The 26,082-nt window shown below is 35.4% G+C and overlaps 1 protein-coding gene across 1 annotated transcript in view; it reads right to left on the reverse strand.

Annotated features, from left to right (window-relative positions):
- The window catches only part of csmd1a (CUB and Sushi multiple domains 1a), a 406,871-nt gene that overhangs the window by 36,128 nt on the left and 344,661 nt on the right, over positions 1-26,082 (reverse strand). Inside the window, 14 exon segments of the mRNA XM_073834675.1 lie at positions 193-219; positions 925-1,144; positions 1,745-1,918; positions 3,801-3,995; positions 7,601-7,786; positions 11,673-11,861; positions 14,958-15,104; positions 16,312-16,500; positions 17,934-18,047; positions 18,150-18,230; positions 18,725-18,870; positions 19,984-20,161; positions 21,173-21,361; positions 22,422-22,631. Coding sequence (XP_073690776.1) covers positions 193-219; positions 925-1,144; positions 1,745-1,918; positions 3,801-3,995; positions 7,601-7,786; positions 11,673-11,861; positions 14,958-15,104; positions 16,312-16,500; positions 17,934-18,047; positions 18,150-18,230; positions 18,725-18,870; positions 19,984-20,161; positions 21,173-21,361; positions 22,422-22,631 — 2,245 coding nt within the window.

Consider the following 26,082-nt stretch of genomic DNA (forward strand, 5'->3'; position numbering starts at 1 on the left):
AGTGGTTACACATTAAATATAATTTGTTTTGGGTAAATCTAATGGTACTCTTTGGTCTCAAAAATGTATTATTCATTCCAGAGAAGATTGTTGTGACAAAGTTTGATGTTTATGTGAATTCAATGCTGTATATCAGAGCGCTGCATTTGTACTTTTGACTGAATTGCCTAGCAACTTGGTTTTAGTTACATTGTTCGGCCATTAGATGGTGACATGAGACTGGAAAGTTAACGCTATACATTTATTTGTAGTTATTTTTTAGTTATTTTAAGATTTAGATTAGCACTGTCATCAGAAATCACCCTTAACCGATAAAAGGATATTACCGTTACAACAAAGATGACGTTTTGAAAGACCATCCAAACTAATGTTTTATCGTGAATATGGGATTGATGATCTGAAGAATGAATGCTGTATCAGATCTCTCTCATAATACTCTACTACACATAATACGCTGCTTTTACTACAGTAATACAATACGCTTGTAATGAAGCAACTCAACTTTCGTTTGTTACTGGTTCTAAAGTTTGTAGCGGAAGGAAGTAGTTCTGCACAAAAGAGGGCTTTTAAAGACACTCCATTGTTACTTTGTTTATGTATTTACACACTTGTGCCATCAAACTGTTGTATAAGTGCAATATCACACTCGTAGACATGAGACATGGCTGTATATTGGCCCTGCTGTGATTCAACACGTCTACGAGTGTGATATTGCTCATATATATTATAATGTTTAACTGTTATATTGTTAAGAAAAAACAAAACATTAATGTAAAATGTATTATTGGCCACTGATATATTAAAACATTAACACTGCTTTGAAACAATGCATAAAGTGAAAAGGGCTATATAAATTAATTTGACAACATTTATTATATAAAAGATATAACTAATTAATATAACTAAATATTTAAATGATTTGACAGAGCTATTCAAAATGGATTAAAACAAAATAAAATAAAACACTTACGAACACACACAGGTGCTTGGCCTGACCATCTGTGGTCTTGTTGGCAGATACGAACTGACGTCCCTATAAGCCGAAAGCCCAGGTTGCACTGATAAACGACTGTGTCCCTATAACTAGATCCATCACCACTGATGTGGCCGTTAACAATTGGATCCGGAGAATCACAGTGACCAGCTGAAAAACATATAAAGTGGTCAGAATCAACAAACATCACATGAAAATAAAATCCTGTTACTACATACACACACATTTAAACTACGCCTTTTATGGCGCATGAAGCACAGGCACATCAGCACTACTTTCAGAGAGCACTCCAGCAGTCACTGCTTGACATTTTGATGAAATGCCCTCCGTGCTGTTTGGTCAAGCAGCAGGTGATGTGTCTAAGGGTCAGTGCTGATCGTCAGACCGTGACATATCTTAGTTTAGCTGCTCTCACTGCTTGTTCAATGATTCTCCCTATTTCCAATATTATCTAGCACTACAGAAGTAAAAATTATTTTTGGTAACACAAGACTATGTCAATTTAGGGTTAGGGCTGTGGATGTCTGATAGGAATATTGTTCTGGGACTAACAAAGGATGTTTATCCAGGAACATGTCCTACTTAGGAAAATCATATTGTTCTTAGTGCTATACAATAACTAGAACTATACAAGCATAATATAATAGAGTAGGAAAACATCCAATAAACAGATTTGCTTTTCTCCACACATGAATGGCTCAGTAAAAATAACATCCAATCACAGAAGCCCTGCTGAAAGATGCTACTTACCCAGACATTTGGTCTCATCTCCACTCCAGAGACCGTTAGCCTGACATTCCCTCACGTGCGAGCCCACTAAAGTGTACCCTGTGTTACACATGAAGATAGCTGTGGCGCCATAGGTAGTCAGGGTGCCCATCTTCTTGCCATTAGGAGGGGACGGAAGCTCCCCACAGGAAATGACTGGAGGAAATAACCAATGCAATCTTGAATACATATGGTAATTTTAGCTAAAAAAAAAAAAAAAGTTCATATTGATGATGACGGACACAATATGCCATTCTTATTCACAGTGCTACCAGCTAAGAGGGCATGGCTAAGAGCAACACAGATGTGTTATATATTAGTGGACAAGTCAAAGGGTAATAGAAGTAAACTACCAGTCTAAGTTTGGACACATTTATTCTTTAGCACTACTGTTTCTAGAACAACAAAAAAACAAACAAACAAACAAAACACACACACGCACGCACGCACACACACACACACACACACACACACACACACACACACACACACACACACACACACACACACACACACACACACACACACACACACACACACACACCCTCACACACAAATTAAAGCATGGAAATAATAAAAAAATATATATACATAACGCATAAATACATACATACATACATACATGCAATTCTTGTTTTAAGAAAGTCATCCCAAACATTTTACTGCTACTTAGGACACAACTGATATGATTTGTCAAATAGCATGTACATTTTATTTTATTGATCAAAATAAATATTTTAAATGTTAAATGTACATTGATATATTTACGAAACTTTCCAACATTTTAAATTAACTATTTATTGATTCATTTTTATTTAGCAGCTCACTTGCAGTTCTTGTTAGCTTATTTTTAGCAGTATAAATATACCATGCAGTCTCTCATCTAATATCAGACCATAATGAATAATAAATATGATTTAGAAATCAAACTACTGTAAAAAAAATAAAAGCTATTTAAAGCTATTTTTGGTATTCATAATAATAAACTAGATTGTTTATTATTAACATTTTTACACATTTAGATGCTTAGGGGTTCTGTACAGTTTATGATCAAAACAGTCTCTGTGATATTCTGGCATAAAAATATTTCTGATTCAGTCTAACAGGTGAAAATCATATCTTCTGGTCAGATAATCTCTTTCTTCAACAATAAGGACAATTTGAGATTGTATTCATGTCCGTTGAGCTAACAATACAGGATTAAATACACAAGATTTCATACTTGGGGTAAGGAATTTGTTCCAAATCCATAACCCAGAGTATGAGCAATAGTATATGCTTACCTTAACAAACAACATTAATGCCTTGTAGTGCATGCACTAGTCATACAATCAACACACATTTGTTTTATGATATTTTAAGAAGTCCAATTACAGTTTAAGCTCCAGCTGTTTGCATCTGTTCTTTTCATTAACAACTTACTCATCATGGTGCGTAAACACATTAAAAATTAAGCTGCCTCTGATTAGAATATTTACATTTGCTCTCTGACCTCGAATTAGTTAAAGCATTTTTCACCGAAGACTTAATCACCGTGATACTGTTTACTCAGCCTGTCCCCGCAGTGGAAACCGGGCCACGATCAGAACTGACTAAGCAGTGGATGGCGTCTTATGCGTGCATGCTAAATCCAGAGGATTACGCTTGGATCAGTAGAGAAATAAACGAGATGTGGTATAGAGAGCGGCCAGATTTCAGACATATTAGCTACCCTAATGAATTTGTTTCATTAGCTCACAATGGACGCTGTTTGGTAATTAACACAGTGATCTTTTCGTGAAATCCCAAGAGCGGAATTTGGAATTCAATTGTGTTTTTTTGTGGGGTCTTCTTAAAGGAATAGTTCAGCCCAAAATGGAAATGTTATGATCAATTATGCACTTTCATGTGATTTTCTTTCTTCTGTGAAACACGAAAGATGATAGACAGAGCTTCTTTCTTCCATACAATGAAAGTGGATGATTATTTATACAGCCAAGCTCCAAAATAGACAAAAAAGTATGTGCGTGTCATTGTGTTTGTGTAAAAGCATTCTTACTCTTGCAGGTGGACTTCTCCTCCAGCCCTTCCCATGTTGCATTAGCTAAGCATTTGATGGTCCTCCTGCCCACCAGGTAGTAGCCGGGGGAGCAGCTTAGCATTATTCGTGCACCGAACTCATTCAGCGAGCCTGAGATGAGACGCCACACCATGTGTTCTGAGAGCATGCTCTCAATGTTAGGGCACTGAACCGCTGCAGGACACATAGCAAAGAACGCATTAATGGAAAACCATGACCTTGTGGGTCCTAGAACTGGAATAACTAGAGCTTACAGGAATTATGGGATAGATATACAATACCAGTGAAAAGTTAGGACACACTTGACTGAATATGTTTCTCAAAGGCTGCTTTACATTCTTGAATTACACTGCACTAAAATGTCAGGTAACACTTTATAATAACTTTCATTAATAAATCGTTTACAAATATTACATAATGCTTAACAGTTCATTAGTCATTATGGTAACGCTTTCTATGAAGCCCCTATTTATAATACATTATAAGGGTATTTCTAAGGCATTCAAATAAATGCATAATGTTATATCATCTCATGAATAATCATAACAACAATTATAATACATTATAATACTTCAGTATTTGAGGTTATAACTTTTAATATTATGATTATTTATGACACACAGTGGTCGCCATATTAAATCTACTTAATTTATAATGAACTATATCATATTACATTTATTTTTTTACATTATATTACATTTTATTTTGATGGTCCCCTTAGTCTATTGACTGTAAGCAACTTTCTAACTACATGTCAACTAACACTCCTTAGAGTAATAGTAGAGTTAGGTTCAGAGTCAGGTTAAGGTTAGGCTAGGTAGAAGGTTCACATACTTGCAAAGTCACTTATCAGTTTGTCTTTTGGGGAACCATCAAAATAGCATATATTTAGCATAATATTAATAATAATTACTGCTAGCTGACATGCAGTTGCACAGTTACTTATCAAAAGCTGTCTAAAGGGTACCATCAAAATAATGAAACTGATCATACAAATGTGTCATATTACACATTCATCTGATCTGACACCTGATCTTATGGTAAGTACAGAAGTGAGTAAGATGACATGAGTAACATGGCAAGATATGAGACTTATAATGCATTATAACTATGAGGAGGTAATCATGCTCTTAAAAGCTATAACCACGAATAAGTAAAAAATTATTATACATTAAAACTGTTCTTATGAATACTCATGAGATGATACAACATATTAATAGAAAGTGTTAGTCATCAGTTACCTACTGATTAACAGATCATTATTGAATGTAAATTAAAATATAAACTTTCAATTCTATGATCATGCACTTTTTAAACATCTTTCATTTTTTGACAAATGGTTTACAATGAGCAAAAGCTTCATTAATAAATCATTAACAAAGATTATATAATACTTAACGGATCATTAGTCCACGCTTACGAATGTCATTAAACTTTCAATCCATGAGCATGAGTGCTTTTTAAAAATCTGCAAATGATTTTAACAGAGGATATACAATGATTATATAATAATGCTCAATAGCAGCAAAAGTATTGTGCATTACCAAAATCTGTTAATCACTGCATAACATCATTTTTGGAATTAAAAAAAAAAAAAGCATGATCATACGAATTGAAAGTATATTTGTAATATTTTCAATTTAGGTGAAATAATGATCTGTTAATCAGTAGGCAATGTTTAATTAAAAAGTACATAATCTCATGTCTCTAGCTATTTGAATATATATATATATGTATTCTTACTGTAATTCATTATTAATTCAGGTAGTTATAAAGCATTTAGTAGTTGTCAGTTATCTATTTTTGTGAGCTTATCTAAAGTGAAGACTATTTATGCCTCGTAAAACTTTTACAAAGGAGTTTTAAAGGCTCAGCTGACTTCTAAAAAAACTATGCAACTGTACACTTGTTATAAAATGAAAAATAAGCCTCTGCAATATCATAGAAAAATGACATTTCCTGTAAACCTCCAGAAAACATAACTTAGCAGTAACATGAATCTAAGTCTCCGCAATCTGATCATTTGTTGAATATATTTGACTTTCTATTTCAGCTAATTGTGAGTCTTCAGTTTGAAATGTAGAATTTATTAAAAAGTAACTTCTTTGTGACTCACTGTTTGCACAGAATTTTTACTGGAAAATACTGAAACAAGACAACCTTCTTACTACACCAAAATATTTGGCTTATTTTCTTCATTTTTCTTTGTTTTCATAGTTTTGTTGTTTATTTTGTTGACGTATATTCATTTTTGCTGCTTTACGAGGTATAAAGAGTCTTCACTTTAGATGATAGCTCCCAAAAACAGTTCAATGACAACTAAATGTTTTATAACTACCTGAATTAATCATGAATTACACTAGGAATATGAGTTAATAAAGCATTTATTAACAAGCTATTTACTATATTTCTAAATAATATGTATTAATGTACATTTAAATAGTTAATTAATCATTTACTTACACTTTTTAAAATTATATTATGAACCACTGATGACTGGTTTGTAAATAATGTAATGTTTGATTTAGAAATTATTAATTAATCGTTAATAAAGTATAAAAAATATATTAAACACATTATAGATGTGCTTAAAAATCAAGAACAAATCATTTATAGCTGCATTTATGCTTAACTAGTGGTTTATAGTGTGCAGTTATTAAAAAGTTTTACCAAACATCCTGTAAGCTTTGTCCAAAATTTCCACTGTGTCATATGAGGTGTTTGGGAATTTTCTGTCAAATAACACATTTCTCATTTGCCATTGTTCTATAAACAGTTAGTCCTGCCTCAAACTCACACCATTGGTTGACAATCTTGGACACAAACAAAGAGAGGAATGTTTTGAGTTTTCACTCTTTCTAAGTCAACATATGAATGGCTTGGCTTTCATTTCATTTCGTTAGCACATTTAAGACTGGAAAATATGGTTGATTTGTCTTGTGTGTTTATATAAAGGTGGTTGAAAACTGAAGTGGAAACATAAGGTTTCAGAGTAACAATATTGGAGCCAGCATAGAACAGATGGTCCTTTGATTGAACAGCACAGTGCATAGCTCGGATTCAAAAGAAGCGCAATTTGGTGCGGGCGCATCAAACTTTGATAAAAAAAAAGCCTTGCAAGCTAGGTCAGGTATACTAAAGAAGATCATAAGTAGACCAAAATATCTTTCCCTCCCCCTGCCTTTATATCTCTCACATAATGTTCCCTCTCCATGTTATACATGACAAAGGTTTTATGTTCCTCAGCTCGCACTTGTTTAGATAATTACAAACATCTCGAGTGCTGTAGCATACAGCTAGTTTCAGACACTGCGGATGTGTCACACTATCATCTGAAAGCTCTAGAATGAAAGAACACCTTGACACAGTGTTGCGGAGCAGGGCAGAAGCCTCATCCTATCTCCTTTTCTGTCGATGATGAGGAATATCATAATATTAAATGATATTATCTGTAGCAACATCGGCTGTAATAGGCGTCTTTTTCGCTGTGACCTCTGAATGCATAATACACGGTTATTTGGCTGTGGGCTCTTTAGACGGCTTTGTAGGCTAATGGTAATTCAGGTCAGAGGGGGGACATGCCACATCATACCATTTGTCTTGTTTGAGTTGCCAAACCACAAAAAAATCAAGTCATTATTGTTAATTTTGCCAATTACCTGCCCTACATTACTCTCAGAGGGGGAACCGAGCGAGAAAGCGGCTGACTGCGGAGGTTCAATGAGGCGGTAGATTTTAACATGCTGTTGGCATAGAAACAGAGGGCTTGATTTGCTCACGTAAACAGCGGGTAGGATGTGCCACGTTGCTCCAGGTGCCATCCTCCAGGCAGACGGTGGTGAGCAGGCTGCTCGCGTCAGGCTTATAGCCCTCCTCGCATTGGTACTGCACCTTACTGCCCACTGTGTATTGGAAGCCATGGAACGACCCATTAGCAGGAGACTCTGGCACTCCGCAAGACACAGCTGCCATTCAGACACAAACAACGTTACATGTGGATACATGCAATACAATGCATCTATATATAGAATACTCATTCTATTCAAACACCTACTGCCTTGACTTCTAGAACAAGCGATACATGAGCTGCAATGGTATCATACCACTCCTCATTCTAAACACAGGAAGTCTGAACAAAAATATTTTCTTCAAAACTGAAAGTAAAAAAATTTGAACAGGTCAAGATGGGCTGGATATACCACTCCCATTGATTTACATTATTTTTACTTTTAAAGTACGATATGTTGTGATTTTTATTTTTTTTATTTTTTTGCGCTTTCTCGTTGTTTATTTATGTGTAAGTGTGAATTTACGAACTATGATGACATCATTTTAGAATAACAACAATAATAATGAAAAAAGACAGATTTAAAAGTAAAAATAAATATATTTAACTGTTTTAATTATTTATTTTGAATTTACAAGGCACTATCAACCTTTCACATACTGGATGAATTTTACTTTACTCTCCATTATGTGAACGATGCTTTTGTTACATTGAAAAAACTAAATAAATGGCAAGTTTTTGCATGCACATTTTTTAAGTAAAGTTTATGTATGGAATTAAGTAAAATCTACTTAACTAATTTAAGTAAAATTAGCAAGGAAATAAGTAAATTTAACATGCAGTTAGAGTTTGATGAGTAATTTCTACTTAATTATTTTAAGTTTATTCTGCAGTCCTCTAGTACAATTCACTCAGGTTTGTAAACTTTACTCAAACATCATAGCACTGATGCCATTAAAGCATGTGGTTTATTTATAAACACGTACATAAGCAAGTAGATGGCTCCTTATTGTTTTTAAGGTTATATGTTGACTCAATGTAGTTACTAACCAAATTAACACAGAGACCTCAATACTTGGCACATGATACACAATGACAGTAACAATCATTGAATAGTTTTTGAGCATGACTGGGTCATTTTCAGTAGAAGATTAACTCTGGATGTTACAAAACAGCAAGTTACTTAACCTAACAACAAAAACAACCATAAAACAGTGTAAATACATCTCGAAAACAGCAAAACATGTAACCTTATTAATTATTCATGCCCAAGTGCATGATGGGAAAAATGGGATCATTACTTTGATATTTACTTAAACAATCTTTGTAAAAATAACAAACAATTCCAAGTAAAATATGTACGTTCAAATTTTTAACGCCACATAGGCTGAAGGATAATTCTTACACAGAGTACTCATATTGAATTTACTCTTTTTTTATTCTTGTCTGAACTCAATTATTCAATGTAGAAATTAGATTTATTTACTTCACCACAAAAAATATTTTTTTAGTGTAGACTCTATGCACAGTGATAGAAAATGTCCACAGAAATACAACCTTATTATTATTATTATTATTATTATTATTATTATTATTATTATTATTATGTCCAAATAACAAATGTCTGAATTCTAACTTAAGCTTCTAAACGTAATCTATCATATATCTATCTATCTATCTATCTATCTATAAATAACCTGATAGAAATCGGATGCAATATGCTGAAAATCACTTTACAGTAAGGTTTCATTTAACACCAGTTAACTACACTGTTTAACATCAACTAACAATGAACAATACCTTTAAAGAATTTACTAATAGCACCATTAATTTTACCATTAACTGACATATTATAAAATTCATTAACATCAAACATATTTAATGGACTTAAGCTAACAATGTAACAAAGTTTTATCTACAATTTATATTATTTTAAATGTATTGCTCGTTGTTAATAAATGCATTAACTAACATTAACTATGACTTTGAACTTGAACCTGGCTTAAAACCCATTGGTTTTGTCAGGTCCCCTTGGTCTCAGGTCAGGTAGCAGACCTCTATTACATTTAACCATTCATATATGAAATTGGTTCTTTTAAACAAGAAAAAATGAGGGTGGTCTCTAAAAAACTGCAGGCACACACAGGAAAGCAATGGGACCAATTAAAGCTCTTCCTTGTTTAAATGATCACAACCTGAATAAAAACCAGGCCCTGAGACCTTCTCTACCTCAGACTGACCTGCTGACAGACTGCATGGATCGCTCCCAACACTTAAAGAAATTATTGGCCTTAATTAGCACCCATTCTAGATGTCCTTCAATACAAATGAGACCTAGCCAGGGCTATTCTGAGCTGTGTGCAGTGGTAAAAGGATATTAGTGCTGTAACCCCTCAGTCTTTGCAATGGTGTCTTTTACCTTTGTGTGATTAAGAGTAAAGAGATTCCTTGAGTAAAATCTTTGCTTGTTGAAAGAATAGAAACTTTAGCTGGCACCTTCTGTGGAACGTCCTTAAAAGGTGAGAATTTAAGTGCGGCCCTGGGCACCATTTTTGAGCAGCAGTCAGACGAAGCTCTTCATTCAGCAGAATGCTGTGAGCCGTGGCAGACTGGATAGTGCACCTGCTCACGACATACAGCATGAGAGCTGTGTGCTAACAGAGATGAATTTTTTATGTCCTGATTGCATGGCCTGTCTATCTCTATCAACTCTCCATTCCCTATACAGTTTTGAATAAAATAAATTGAATTAAAAACTACGCATTTCTAAAAATTGTTACTTGAGCTTGGACTCTTTCTTACACTGCAAAAAACTCTTAGATTTTTTTGTCTTGTTTCCATCCAAAATATCTAAAAATTCTTAAATCAAGAAGGATTTTCTAGATGAGTAAAAATTATTGTCTTGTCTTGCTTACCCCATTGGCAGATTATTTTGGTTGTTCTAAGCAAAAGCTCACCTAATTTTGACTATTTTTTTTTTCTGAAAACAAGACTTTTTTTTTTTTTTACTAATCTAGACAATTCTTCTTGATTTAAGATTTTTTTTTAGATATTTTAACTGGAAACAAGTTTCTCAATAGCTAAAAACTAACAACTGATTCCAAACTAACAAACCAACATTAACTAGCCCCTATTGAGTGAAATGTTAGTTTAAACTAAATGACCAACCTGTAACCTCTCAACCTATTTATTTTTTTATTAATAAAGGTTAATGTCTATTTTCAGAAAACAATAAAATAACACAAACCAGAGTTTAAACCATACCCAGACTCAAATTATAAAAAAAGAAAAAGATACATTTTTAGTTTGACCTCCTGAGGTGGTCAACATTTAAAAAAAAAATGTTTGTTAGAAGAAAAAAATGAAAAGAAAAAAAAAAATGACTACTCTTTTAAAAGTTTTAGACTCATTATTTCTACATTATTCATACTTAAGCATTATATAATCATCTCAACCTCATCTCTTAACCTGCCTTTATCTTGCACAAATAAAAGCTGAAACAATTAGGCCTACATACAGTTCATTCGCTCACTATTTTTATGCAAGTGCACGTCTGATGGATGACTCGTCTTGCTAATGAACGCACAGCAAACCTCCAGAAGAGACCATTTTCTTTGACAATGCTCTGGAACAGAAGACACGAGGGCTCGGAGTGCGAAAGGAGAAAGGGCGGACAAAACGCCACGTAGGCTGAAGGATAAAATTAGCACCTCAATAAAAGAGGAAGGAGCAGAGAAGGAAGCATGAACAATGAAATTAAGAGAATCCGCGACACATCAAACACATTCAATTACATTTCTGTCTTAGTCTTAGCGTGACTGAAGAGTCGCCCATTATGACATTGGGACAAAGGACACTCGTGATCTCATTGCACAGTCCTCGACGGAAGTGTTTAATGGAATAAAAGCGGCTTCTTGTCAAGGCGTGGGGAGGTGCTTTTGAGCGCCATGCAGAATGACACATTTTTTTCAGATGCAAGGAGGCAGGTTGCCTTTTCAAGGCAATTCCCAGACATTTAAATGAGGAGAATGAGCCAGAGAATATCACTGCGGAGTGTGAGTTACCTTGGCACAGTGGGGCCGGATTGTCCCACTGGTAAAGCCCATTAGGATGGAGTCTGCATGTAGCATTTCTGTGACCCACGAGCCTGTAGCCAGCATTGCAGTAATACTGGAGCCTGCTGCCTGGCCGATCTCTCGCCCTATTGATGACTCCTCCATTCTTGGGTGGATCGTTCACACTGCAGTACGCAGCTGCGGGGGACAGTAACAAGCACAGGTTGTTATAGTATAATGTTAAGGGTGTCACTCATCTTAGTTCATCGCAATCTCACAGAGATACGTTGTAATCAGTGAAGTTTGAGTCTACGATGTAATAATGAGATGATTCGTGCTAAACACAATACCTCAACAAAAACTCAGGCGATTTGAGTGGTGAGTGGATTCTAATTTAAACGAAATTAACAGATATGTGGATGATTGGCTACACTGCTCAACGCCGTAAAAACACGTTGAAACAGAAACCGATCTCCTGAGCGCAAATCATAACACACTGAATAGTTAGCTATATCTGCAATTAAATGCCATTATTACAGCTTTAACTGAGGGTGCTATTGATTTTCTTATGAGGGTGCTTAGCACCTTCTATCACCCCCGTAGATCCGGGCCTGGAATCACCTTTGAAATCTTAAAAATGTAAACTTCTTCAAACCATTTTTGTCTATGTTAAAACATTTTGCACTTTTTAACCTTTATGTGGATTTTAGTATAATGTGACTATTTGAATTTTTATGTGTGATGATAAATACACTGCCCACTTCTCAGACAAAAGCAAAGCTGATTTCTTGTTATAAACACTTCATGTTTTAAGCATACATGTTATAATTTGTCTTTGAAAGTAGGCTAAATATATTTCTTAGGGATTTTTAGATATTTTTGCTGATAAACAAGACAAAAATACTGATTAAAAACTGTTGACATGCCATTACCTTCAAAAACCATGATCCAAACTATATAAGGCATCTTTGCAACCCTAAACACTAAGAATGGCTTCAACTGAAATAAGGATGGACATGGTTTGTGCTCATTAAAAATTAATTAAATTGTTAAAAAAAGGTGATACTATTCAATGTTTGATTTTAGCACATTTCTGTTTACTTTTATACAATATACAATTTGGTCCATTAGGTGGCCTTAACAACTATGTACTTACATTTAAATTAATAATTTGGTACAGTGTACTTATTGTGTACATACATGTTTTTACATTGTATTTATATATTTTTAAAAACCTATATGTAATTACATTTGTAATTAATTTCAACCAAGTAACCCACCCTGAAACCTACTCATGCCACCAAACCTGCCCCTAACCTTACACATATCCCACCTTAATAGAAGCAAAAGTGTTTTGCACATTAAGTACACTGTACTTTAAGTACATAATAGTTAAGGCCACCTAATATAAAGTGTGACCTACAATTTTAGTAGTTTGCTAGTCAATGTAAAAATCTGAATCGTGAAGCAAAACCAGTTCTCTACTTCTTTAGACAGATTTTTTACTGAACAGAAAATTATATCCACGAGTAATTCATATTTTTGGTCCATTTCCTCAGAAGAAAAAGACAAATGTGTTTATCTGCTAAATTAATTCTGCTAAATTAATTCTAAATTAATTTGTCTGTTTCCAGCCAAAACATCTAAAAATTCTTAAATCAAGAAGGATTTTCTACACAAATAAAAAAATATTTAGTTTTCAGAAAAAAAATAATCTGCCAATGGAGTAAGCAAAACAAATCTTATTTCAAACAGAAATACAAATTTGCTTACCCCATTGGCAGATTATTTAGCTTGTTTCAAGCAAAAATGCACTTAATTTTGACTTCTTTTTTTCTGAAAACAAAACAATTTTTACTCGTCTAGAAAATCCTTCTTGATTTAAGAATTTTTAGATATTTTGGCTGGAAAGAACACAAAAAAATCTAAGTAAGTAAAAAAAAATTGCAGTGTGGTACAAGGCCATTTAGATGAACTCAGAACTAACAGTTTTGGACTTAAAACTTGGATTTCATGAGGTCTTTAAAACTGTATTTAAGCTTGATTCTGAGATAAAACGAACGAGAAAATGCAGCTTGATGGTTATGAACAGATCATTAGATCTTGTTTTTGATGTGACACAAATACAAGTTTACCCATCATAAAAAGGAAAGCAGAAGCTCGAGGGATGTCAAAGCTTAATCTCACTTCAGACAGATCAAATCAAATGCATCATCACACCAACTCTGCTGAGAGATTTAGACTTAGCTGTGAGTGATTAACTAGACCTAGCATGAAAAAAAAAAAAAACTGTCCATGTGTCACTGAATTTTAATTTTCTTTACCCTATAAGAACAACAGACTAAGGAAGGATTGAAAAACAAGTTGCTTCTCAAAGATGTTATATAGAGATAAAAGTGTAATAGTTAAAAAAGCATTACCTACATCCTGTAATTATTTAAATTCAAGAATCTAAAAACACACTAGCCATTCAGAGGTAACACAGTCCCACTGAGCGACATAATGGTTTCTCTTTCTGTCTGCTCTTGACAAAATCCAATAAACAGGAAACATGTGGCAACATACTGGAATAATGGGCCTGCATAGGGCATAGCATGTCAGAAAGATCAACTGAAATGAACACAGAGAGCAAGAAACGTTGACAGAGAGGCAGAGAAATGGGAACGGGTGAGGAGATGCCGAGTAATCATGGCCACTGGCTTTGTGGCCCATATATCATGTTTAGCCATTGGTGGAAATGTCGGTCAGAAGCATACGACACGGTAGTTATTCAGCAAAATTCATTACTGCATCTTTGACCTCTATTACAGCAGACTTGCCAACGGCTCCCCAAAGGTAGGACGTGTCTGGTTCTAGCCTAATGAGGGCTAACTTAGAAAAAGCTGCCTTTTTTAACTTATTGACCCATTAGGATCCAAAGCAACAACCTTGGAGGGCTAAATGCTGGGAATTAATCTGAGACACATATTATTACATACTATTGAATGCACCAACAGGCGAATTAGAGAGAATTGTAAATGCATGCCTGATTAAAATGCCTGGATGCATCAAATGTGGAATCAAACAAACTGAGCTAGAGAAATAACTCTGTCTTTATTTGCCAACACAATCTGCTCCTGTCTTCATCAGGACTAAACGAGTAGAGATTTTTTTTATTCTTTGATTTCTCACTTCTACAAGAGTTGCTGGTTATGTGCTCAATAAGTACTTTGTTTTTTCCAAGTTTCTAAGAATAATCCTACAGTACTTCTGGATGCATCAATGCAAAACGTGAAAAGGTGTAATACAACAAACCTGTGTAGCGTATTTTGAAGCCTTTCTTGCTGGTTGCATGATCAGTTGACCATCTGAGGTAAAGCTGGTTTGTTTTGCTAGTGAAATTCAATTGTGTGGAGTGGTTCCCACTCAAAGCCACCAGCAACGGGCTCTGTCCAGATGGCCCTGGTAAATAAAACATCACAAAAACAACAAGTAAAGCTAAATATTGCAAGCCACAAATCTGTCGGGCAGCAACAAGGCAGACGTGACTTTAAGAAGTAACAGTGGTTCTGAAACTTTTCAAGCCAAGTGCCACCTTTGATCAAGTCAGCACATCCAAATTCAACCGAGTCATCACAACTGTTTACACTACACAGCTTTCCCTGTCACTTTGCTGGGTCCACGAGGATCTTCAGAAATGCTCTAAAACACATATAATAAAATTGAAACGTTTTATGATCCAGCTCATACTCACTAATGCCCAATCATAAACATATTTCTGAATCCTGAGCAATGCACTGTAACTTAAAGCTTCTCTTGTCTGTTTATTAGTAATTGGTTTGCTCTGCATTATGAAACTGATGTTTGAAACTGAGTGCTAAACTCAGTGTTTCTGAGTAAAATGTAGAGCACCCATTAAACAAATGTACGTTTGCTCTTAATTTACTCACACTTAGGACATCCAAGATGTAGGTGAATTATTATTCTTTACTGTAGAACAGTAAAGATGATTTATAATAATAAGATGGATTAACTTGTTTTAATCAACTCAACTTTTTTAACAAAACTCATAAAAATGTTTATTTTGCCCCTTCATTCAAGTCCACAGTTCACACATGCTTGTCTCAGCAGCTTATCAGTTCTTCAGTCCAAACTTACTTTGAACTGAGATAATATTTTATATAATGTTCAGTTTCTTGCACACCTCAACATATCGTCAGGAGCCACAATTATTACTTTTGTTGTTGCCTACATGTGTGTTTTTTTTATTTTTATTGCAAAGTTATGGTAGGCGTTGGCTTTTGTAAATCACCAAGGACCATGGTTTCCTCAAAAATCTTCTTTACTGTTCTACTGAAGAAAAAAGTTACCTACACATTGGATGCCTGGGAGTGAGTAAATAGAGTACATTTTCATTTTAGGGTGAACTATCCTTTTAAGTATGCCTCCTAAATATAATCTCAAAGACTTTTGTTTTTATTGTCTCAATTATTGATTTGAACTTTTGGTTTAATAGTATGCATTTACTTTTTAATAAAATAGTCAAAATGGCTCATAAACGATTTGTTCAAATATATATTTGTGTAATTAAATTTTGTTGTGAATAGAATAGAATAGAATAGAATAGAATAGAATAGAATAGAATAGAATAGGATAGAATGAAGTCTACCATCAAAGATCTCCAGTTCGTCAAACTGCTTCTCACTCTGGAACATTTCCACATAAATGGCGATGGTGAAGGCAGGCTGGACTCTGATGATCCAAGAGCAGGTCTGGGAGTTGGGGTAGTTTTTAGGGAAGCCCGGACTCAGGATCACACCAGAGGAGGCAGACCGTTCCTCATTTGCAGGACACTGAGCTGTAGCATAGACACATAATTTCACAGGAATCATGGATATTATTACAAATCAAAATGTGGTTGTCCTACTAACAAAGCACAAGATGCAAGCTCCAGAGTATTCCAGTAAAAACAGTAAAGTCGGAAAACTTTCTCCAACATGCGCAGTGCTTCTCCTGGATTTACCTCAGGGGCCTTGAGCCTTGGTTTGAGAAAGCAACAAAGTGAGTTGAAGCTTTTTGTTAATCCGCTTTGTGGGCGGGAGGGTGGAGGAAACAAACCAGGAGAACTATCGCTTCTTCATGGCACTGTACAGAAAGTACAGACAAGCCAAACGGCTCAGATTTACAACTGAAAGCTTTGCTGTGGATAACTGGAATGCTTTTTTCTCCCTTTGCTCCCAAGACAGCTGTTGGCTACTGTCTATTTGTTATCATACAACAAAACAATGCTGCCTCTGGGGTGTTCAGTGCCATCTTTTTATGGATTATACTTTTACAAGCTTTGATTGCAAGAATCACACTAATGATTCAACATATTTATTATTTTAGATTGGTGGTCCCCAGCCATCTTTAAATTATTTACGTGAATTACTTCCTTTTGGTTTTGTTTTGTAAATCCCATTATCAAATATATTCTGCAATGTAGTGCTTTATGTATTACCGAAAAAAAAATAGCAATACTGCTGCTGCTACTACTACTACTACTAATAATAATAATAATAAATAACTACATGTGCATATTCTTGATGAAATCACACTACAGAATGTTTTTAAAGTTTAGGCAAGTTCACTCAAAGTCACTTTACCCTCATCAAGACTCTAAGCATGCATCTTGTTTTCCGTCAGCACAAAAATAAACAATGCAAGGTCGCTATATATCTTCAGGTTAAATATATGCATCAGATATCAAATCAAAATTCAGTATGCAGCATGTGTTAAAGATAATATACTACCATAGCGTATAAACACTTTACAATTTGAATAATTTACTATTATTATTTTACATTTCAACGATCAAAATTGGATTTGTTTTTCTTTTTTTAGAATGCAAAAAAAAAAAAAAAAAAAAAAAAAAAAATGTAATAATAATAATAATAATAATTCAAGATTCAGGCTTTTTTCTGCAAAATAGTATTGGTAACACTTAAGCTTAGGGACCAATTCTCACTATTATCTACACATATGACTTGCATATTGGCTGTTTATAGTAAAGAACATATTAATGCCTTATTCTGCATGACCATATTCTAGATGCCTCAATACCCCATACCTAAACCTGACAATTATCTTACTATTAATTGGCAGCAAATTAGTAGTTTACTAACGCAAAATTCATAGTTAATAATTAGCTAATAGTGAGAATTAATCCACATACTAAGTGTAACTATATTATTTATTTCCATACTGAAATATTTATCTCACATATTTTGACAGGTTTTGTTCTTCACTGACCTTCACACACCGGTGGTGGACCCTCAAACTGCAGGTGAGAATTCAGCTTGCAGGTGAGCTCATCGCTGCCAACCAGCGTAAATCCAGGAAAGCATCGATACTTTACAATGTCACCTGCATGGCACAGTAAGACAGTAAGAGGAATTAAACATTTTTCAACATTTTTGTTTTTATCATGTCTTTGATAATCTTGCATAAATGGACAGCTGTTCATACCAATTTCATAGTCCTGGTCTTCAAATAATATCTCTGCTTGTTCAACCGTAGGGGGAGCAGGGCATTTCTTGAGCCGATATGCTAAGGAAATTATATATATAAAAAAGTGTCACCTTTATAGGCACATGGCACGTCTCACACAAAGCAACCCACCTAGAGTACCAATTACATGTACAACATGTGACAACATACAGTTCCTATACATACTGGGAGCTCTCTCAAGAATAAAAGCTGCATTTAAACAACCCATCTATAACTCACAAATGTGCCAGACTTGTTCTGAAATGAAAGTCGGAGGTATAGATGAAAGACCGGTTCATTTTCACACTCCGATTTTCCTATGCTGTTCAACACATGCCTGCATGCTGACACTGATATCAAAGAGGCCAAAGGAAGCTTCTATTTCTGACTCTTCTAATCTCCAGAAATAACGTGATGTCATCAGAAGCAGCAGTCATGCCGCCTTAGAGTATAAAAACAAGTTGAATCCCATGTTTCAAATACATTTCGAGTGGCACTTTACGGTATGCATTGCACTTCAGCGGCAACATTTTTCATTTGAAGGAGAAACTAACCATGGAAATTGAGGACAAAGAATCCACTTGTCGAGAAGTCGCTGTGGAACTTGATAAGAACCTGATTGAAAGTGCTGTAGGCTGACTCGAGGGCTGTGTTGCCACTGAAAATTCCCAGCTGCGGGTAGCTTTGCTCTGGGCCGTCCCTGGAAGAGGAAACACGCATTGAAATTACATTACAACCTGCGATCCTGCCATTAAACGGCATTATAATGCCTCAAAATTCGGAGTGGTTTGAGAAAATTGATTTACTTCCAAATGTACAGTCAGATTGTGCTGACTTTTGAATAAAAGCATTACATTACAGAACAGCTTGAACGAAAACAGCAAAAATGATGACTTAACAGACTGGTTCACTTGTTTAATGGCTTTTGAAGATTAATGGACAATATTACAGGGAAAGCTCTGGAGATGTATTTTTCCACATTTTTTTAATCAACTCAGTACTGTTTCAGATTATTCAGTGAGAATTATGACATTCGGCTCTATGCAATGTGATTATTACAAAATACCTACGATTTACTGAAACAAGATTTCCATTCAGTCATTTCTGTAACTTCAGTAACTTTAGTAAAAGAAATGAAGGTGTTTCACATGAAAAAAAAAAAAAAAAAAAACTGGAACATGTTGAGCCATATTTTAAAAAGTTAATACTTTATTTTAAGGTCCAGTTCTTACTATTAATAACCCATTAACTTCAACTTTTTCCACAGTAAACTCCTAATTTGATGTTTATTAATAGCTAGTAAGGTAGTTGTTAAATTTAGGTAATGGGTAGGATTAGGCATGTAGAATATGGTCATGCAGAATAAATGCTTTATAAGTACTAATAAACAGCCAATGTGCTATTAATAGGCATGCTAATTAGCAACTAGTTAATAGTAAGAATTGGTCCCTATACTAAAGGCTTACCAATATTTTATTTGTAGTTGTATTTGGTGGATTGGTTTAGTATTTATTTTTTTCAATACTCTATTTAAAAATCTATATCTATTTTTTTTTCATGAAAACCACCCCAATTCTTTGAGTGAAAAGCTTCACAACTTCAAAGACAACTGAACTTTCTTGAAATCTTGCTTTACACAGTGACGACAGACTGCAAATGTCAGTAAACAAAGTGGAGCTTGATTTGCGTAATGATTTGCTTGATGTATGACAACAATACCAGCATTAGTCTAGTTTGAAAGCTTAAATAATTGTCTTGTCCTCATCTCAGTCTGATACATGGCAAACGACTCGTTAAATGGAGCTGTGCTCACCAGACAGCGATATAGTCAGTCACAGGCTCAGTCTGGAGCAGGGTGAAGTTGATGTAAACCCCATGACCATGGGGCACGGTGATGAGCCAAGTGCAGTCCTGAGAGTCTGGGTACTCATTTGGGTACTCTGGAGAGAAAATGGTGCCATTTGGAGCCGTCACATTGTAGCCGCAGGGAGCTGTGTGCAGATAAACATTATTTAACCATGACCGCATTAGTAATCTATCTTTCCGAATAACAGCTAATGTTAAACACCAGGGAATGCAGGAAAATCTGAATGGTAGGGGAATAACTTTGTTTTTTTGCAAAAGTATTTTGAATAATTTTCATGAAGCTCTTTTTCATAATTCTCCAAAAAAGGACTACAATATAAATGCCATATAAAAGAGTATAAGAACAACTGTATGACTTCAGGAGTCTTTAAATAGAGTGCATGAGTCATATGGACTAGTTTTATCTTTTCCTGTGCTTTTCTTTTGGAGGTTTTAAAGACTACACTATGAAGTGTTGTTGTATGGAGAGGAAAAAATAAATAAAATAACACGAGAGTGCATTAACAATGACAAAATATACACATTTTCTCTATTAAAGACTACTATAGTACAGAGGACTGTTTCATTTGCAGATGAGTGAAAACTGAAGAGAACAGAACATTCCTGAGGCTGCAAGTAAAAGACTTGGATGGAAGATACTGGCACAGAGTTCACAACTGAATAACATAGATACGATAAAAAAGAAAGAAAAATGGCCCAATAGTCTTTGCAGTTCAGATTCCCTGCAAACGGAAGCCTAGGAGGAACAAGTTGAGCGACTGATCGATAAGAGACAGGTCGGCTTTCACACTACACTACCCACGCTAATCATCAAGGCTACAATTTAGAACAGCTCCCAGTAGCATATGTCTCCAATGTTCAGGTCTTCAAAGTCTGTTTTAAAGATGGTTTTAAAACACAATGGCTCTTATTGTACTAGTAATACAAAGTAGTAACACTTCACTTAAAGAGCATTGTTAAAAAGGCATTTGGGAGAGTATAATACCTTTGTAAGTCTCGAAAAGTTTCATTTCAAAGTGTGGGCAAAGAGCGCTGAAAATAACAGTGTGCTAATCACAACCCAACTTGAGAAACTTAAAGAAAGGCTAACAGGGACAGAATGGACACATTTCTTCACTTTCTTTCCGTCCTTTTACCTTCACACCGAGGAAAGGGGTTGTTCCACTTCCTGTTGATTCCATGCTGGCATGTTAGCACAGGGTAGCCGACTAACACATATCCAGGGAAGCATTCAAATGTTATGGATTGGCCTGCATTGAAATCGCTGTTGATGATATACCCATTGTGGAATGGGTACGGATCTTGACAGTTTTGTAATTCATATGCTACAAGAAAAAAAAAAAAAAAAACAGAATGAAAACAGAATATATCAATATCTGTAAAGCCATGTTTGGATGATATTCTATGAAATATGAATTTATTTTGTGAAACATAAAATAAGATGTTTATAAGATGTTCTAGTTTCTAGATGAACTAGACTTAAGCATCTTACTGGACTGAAGCATCTTAGATTTTTTTTTTTTTTTTTGATTATCCCTACAGAATTTTTTTATATTATATATATGGTAAATGTAAGTAATAAATATAATACAAGAGGCAATACAATTATTATATTGCATTGCAATATGTTTCGTCCCCGATAATTACTCAAAATCTGTGCAAAATAGCTTTCTCATATTTTCACTATACCATACTATATACAAATTTGTGCATCAATTAAAAAATAAATAATGTTATTTTATTTAATCAACTTCAAAATAAACATTCACAAAAGTGCCTAATGTTTATGACAGCTATGAGATGTTTATGATACGTGCAAGGCATGCTCATTTCTGTGTATCGTCACCAGTACGGTAAAGTAGCAGAAAGCATGTCAAACTAACATGCAAGCATCTCCAGGCAGCATTTCAAGTGCAGCGTTTATGATCAACAGCTTTATAATCATATTCTTTCATCCTGCATCATTGTTTGTGTATCAAAACATGGCATCAGTATTCCCCCCCGCAAAAGCTCGTCTGGCAGCACAGATCAAGGCTGCGTCTGGCTCTTTTCAACTCAGACTAGAGTGGATAAGAAAAAGAGAGAGACGAACTGTTTGACCTACAAGCGAGGAGACCAGACAATGGCGAGTTATTTATATCGAGTGGAATCCAAGTGCACATCCAAATGCACCGTCTTATTGATTTCAAAATGCTTTCAAGACCCCGGCTGTCATAATGGAGTGTCCTCCCAGTGATCTCAAAGGAAGTGAATCTTTAGATATTTCCAATGATCCTAGTAAAAGGCCGTCACTCCCACATGAAGGGTCAATACAAAATCAAGGACGGCTGATGTCTGCAGGAGAAGAGAGCGCACTATGCAAATGGAAGATGGGAAGTCGCCCACCTTGGTAAGTGAGTTTGAAGCCCTGTCTGTTCTCGGAGTGGTCGCTGTAGAAGTGGATGACGGTTTCGTGCGTGCTGCTCAGCATAGGGGGCGGCAGTTGGCTTCCGCTGAACTGTCCAATCAGAGAGCTGCTGTGATGTGGCCCGTTGCGAACCTCTAAAAAATCATGGTTATCCTCAGAGGTGAAGTTCAGAAATTGGATGTGTGCCCCTGCGGAGTGATCACAGTGGTTAGAATTTCACAGAGTCAAGCAGGCTGTGTGACACATGACTTATGTTATATGCATTATTTACATAAGGAATGTCATTAAAGGGATCATATGATGTTGCTAAAAATAGCATTATTTTGTGTATCTGTTATAATGCAATGTATTTATGCAGTTTGAGGTTTCAAAAACACATTATTTTGCACATACTGTACATTATTGTTGCTCCTCTCTGAAACCGCCTTTCTGAAATGCTTAAATTTTTACAAAACTCATTGTTGATGGAAACCGAGGTGTTCTCTGATTGGTCAGCTATCTGGTGCATTGTGATTGGCCAAATACCTCAAGCGTGTGACAGAATTGTTATGCCCCTCACCATGCCGTTTCTCAGCGCGACGAGACAGAAGCATAAAATCCATTATAAACGAGGTATTTGTTGCATCCAGTGGATACTAGTGCTGGGCGATATGGAAAAATCATGTATCACGATATGGATTATTTTATATCACGATAACGATATATATCACGATATACCAAAATAAAGTACGTTTTCAGTTATTCCCTGAAAAGTTTGACATAAATATCATTGCATAATTTTTTTGCAACTTTATTTTTTTTCCGTTATTTGAAGTGACATTTAACTGAACTGTCACAAATGAGAAAAATACATTTTAGTGCAGCAGTATTGTGCAGACTACTGATCCGCATCCACAGACTGTGCCGAAAGGATCGCTCCGCTGCTGCAAACACACCGCTTCTGGAACGCACTGCCGGACAGCAACCGCGTGCAGTGTGAACGATCTGGGCTGCGTTTCCCAAAAGCATCGTAAGCATAAGTTGATCGTAGCTCCATTGGTTTCAATGGGTCTACGATGTACTTAAGCTTACGATGCTTTTGGGAAACGCAGCCCTGATCCGTTAACATGGGTGCGGAAAAAAATACGCAACGCATATGCACTGCAGACGAAGTATGTGCGAAACAGGCGTGAAACGGTCGGGCGCGGAAACAGTCTTTTGACAGAGTTTGCACATGACTTCTGGTTCTTGAAGTCAAAACGCAACAAAATCACTGATGTACCCCCACGTGTCGGTAAAAGTACTTATTGTCTGCTGCCTGCGTAGCAGTTTCAGTTTGTTGCGACTCGATCCGGTTATTCATCTTCAACCTCTTGCGTCTCCATCTTTAGGCTAGGCACTCACGAGTTAAAGCATGTCGCAACAACATAAAGCCTCACGTCGCACAGGACGGAGTTTTTTTGTGGAAAAGTTCGTTTTTATTCTTGATGATCACTTATAGGGTAGAGTATGTATTGCACAGCAACAAGACACTATCATACATTTGTCATAGCCTATTTAATGCAATATTTTCTTTAGTAATTGATAAAATTAGGTTAGAGACGATAGAAACGATAGAAGAGAAATAGGACGATAGACACTTTTCTATCGCCCCCACGATATATATCGTCATATCGCCCAGCACTAGTGGAGACATATGTAACTACTGATTATATGCAACTAATGACTCATATACTCATACATAATGACTTTTTACCCGTTGCGTTGCATCGCGCCGCCTAAACATAACATGTCTGTATTTTTGATCGTAGAACAAGCAACAACAAGCACTATTCTACACCGCTCAAAACTCGCGTTTGAATTGTAAGTACTGAATTCTTTAAATATGAAAACGTACTTATAGGCTGTCAGTCAGAAGCGCAGACTGTCTTTGCAACATTGGAATTGCCCCACTTTATAGCCTTAACCCTTTGAGAGCTGGCATTGTAAGCTGCTCCCCCAGGTTCCCACAGTCCTCCATGAAATGTGCGTCACCCACTCGAAAATTTGCGTTGTGCTGTTCCAGAACAGTGTTGTAAATATAAACAAAGTACTTTCGCTGTCACTTTCGCAATGACACCTTTAAAGTGACTCTGACTGGCCTGAACAGACCAGCTCTTAACGCTGCTAAGAGAGATGCTGTTAATTGCTAAATCACAAATCGTGATTCACAAATCGTGATTCACAGAAATTCACAGAAATTCACAGATTTGTGGAGTATTAATTATTGACATAAAAATTGTCATCATTTACGCACCCTGTCATTCCAAATCTATAAGGCTTTTGTTCATCCTTGAAATACAAATGAAGATATTTTTTAATGAATTTAGAGATTTTTGTCCGTCCATTGAAAGTCCATTCACCCAAAACTCTGACGCTTCAAAAAGTCATTAAGAAACATAATCCATATGAATCGAGTGGTTAAATCCAATTCATCTGAACAGACACAATTGCTTTATACAGCGTGATGAAAAGATTTAATTTAGGCCTTTTTATACATGCTTCCTTGACGCACAGGAGACAATGAGGTTTGCTCTCGCCCGTCAAGAAAGCACTTTTGAGCTTTGGTTTAAAATATTTGATGTGCTCTATATATGTGTGTTGATCAGTTTTATATATGAATAAATTACTAAATTAAATCTGTTCAACATATAAAGGGATCGTGCCTTTTCAGAAGACTTAAATTAAACAGCACAATTCATATGGATTGTGTTTACTGTGTCTCATAAATTTTAACTTTTTAACGTTTTGATGGTGAATAGACTTTCAGTGGAGGAACAGAACTCTCATATCATTAAAATATCACTTCTGTTTTCAGGAAGAACTAAAGTCTTATGAATTTGAAAGGACAGAAGAGGGAAAATTTAATTACATTTTTAATGTTTAAATTCTACAGCTTACTTAAACTTACTTCTATTGTGCCACTAACCTCTCTCATTACTGACAGTGTTTATGTGTTATGCTGTTCATAGTGCCAGGAATGAACTGTGCGTACCAGCAGTTCTAATAAACTCTGTTCTGACACACCTTGAGAGAGAGAGAGAGAGAGAGAGACACACATTCACTCTCTTTGACTCAATTTGGTAAGTCTCTTTCAAGAATAAAATATTAACATTTTTGGTCAGCTATGGTACAATATTTTGCTGAGGAATTGCTGAAGAATTAATTTGTCAGTACTGATTATTTAAAAGTTTTTTTTTTTCAATATGGATGCAAAAATCACTTTTTCACTTTAAAAACTCTGCCAATTGCAAATAACAATAGCTGTATGTCTGCATACGTGTGCTGCTCTCATTCCACTCTCTTCTAAATGGTTATATGTACTTATTTTTGCTCCTTCTATACTTTGTACTTTTGTCTGCTTATATTTTTAGGTTATTTATTTTGTTTTTTTATTTTATTTATTTATTTATTCAGGAGGTCATTTGGAACAGATCGCTTGTTAAATTTGCTATTAATTGTCACAATGTTTTACTTATTAGTTAATATCTATAATCTAAATTAAAAGGGTTGTTTGGCAGTAAATTTGAGTCCAAGTGTTGCCAGCATTTTAGTGTTTTGTGTGGTGGGCGGAATGGGTTTTGTTTATTTCTGGTTCCGTGGCTGTCACTTAAATTCATT

This window comes from Garra rufa, chromosome 2 (assembly GCF_049309525.1).
Source record: "Garra rufa chromosome 2, GarRuf1.0, whole genome shotgun sequence".
Lineage (NCBI taxonomy): Eukaryota > Metazoa > Chordata > Actinopteri > Cypriniformes > Cyprinidae > Garra > Garra rufa.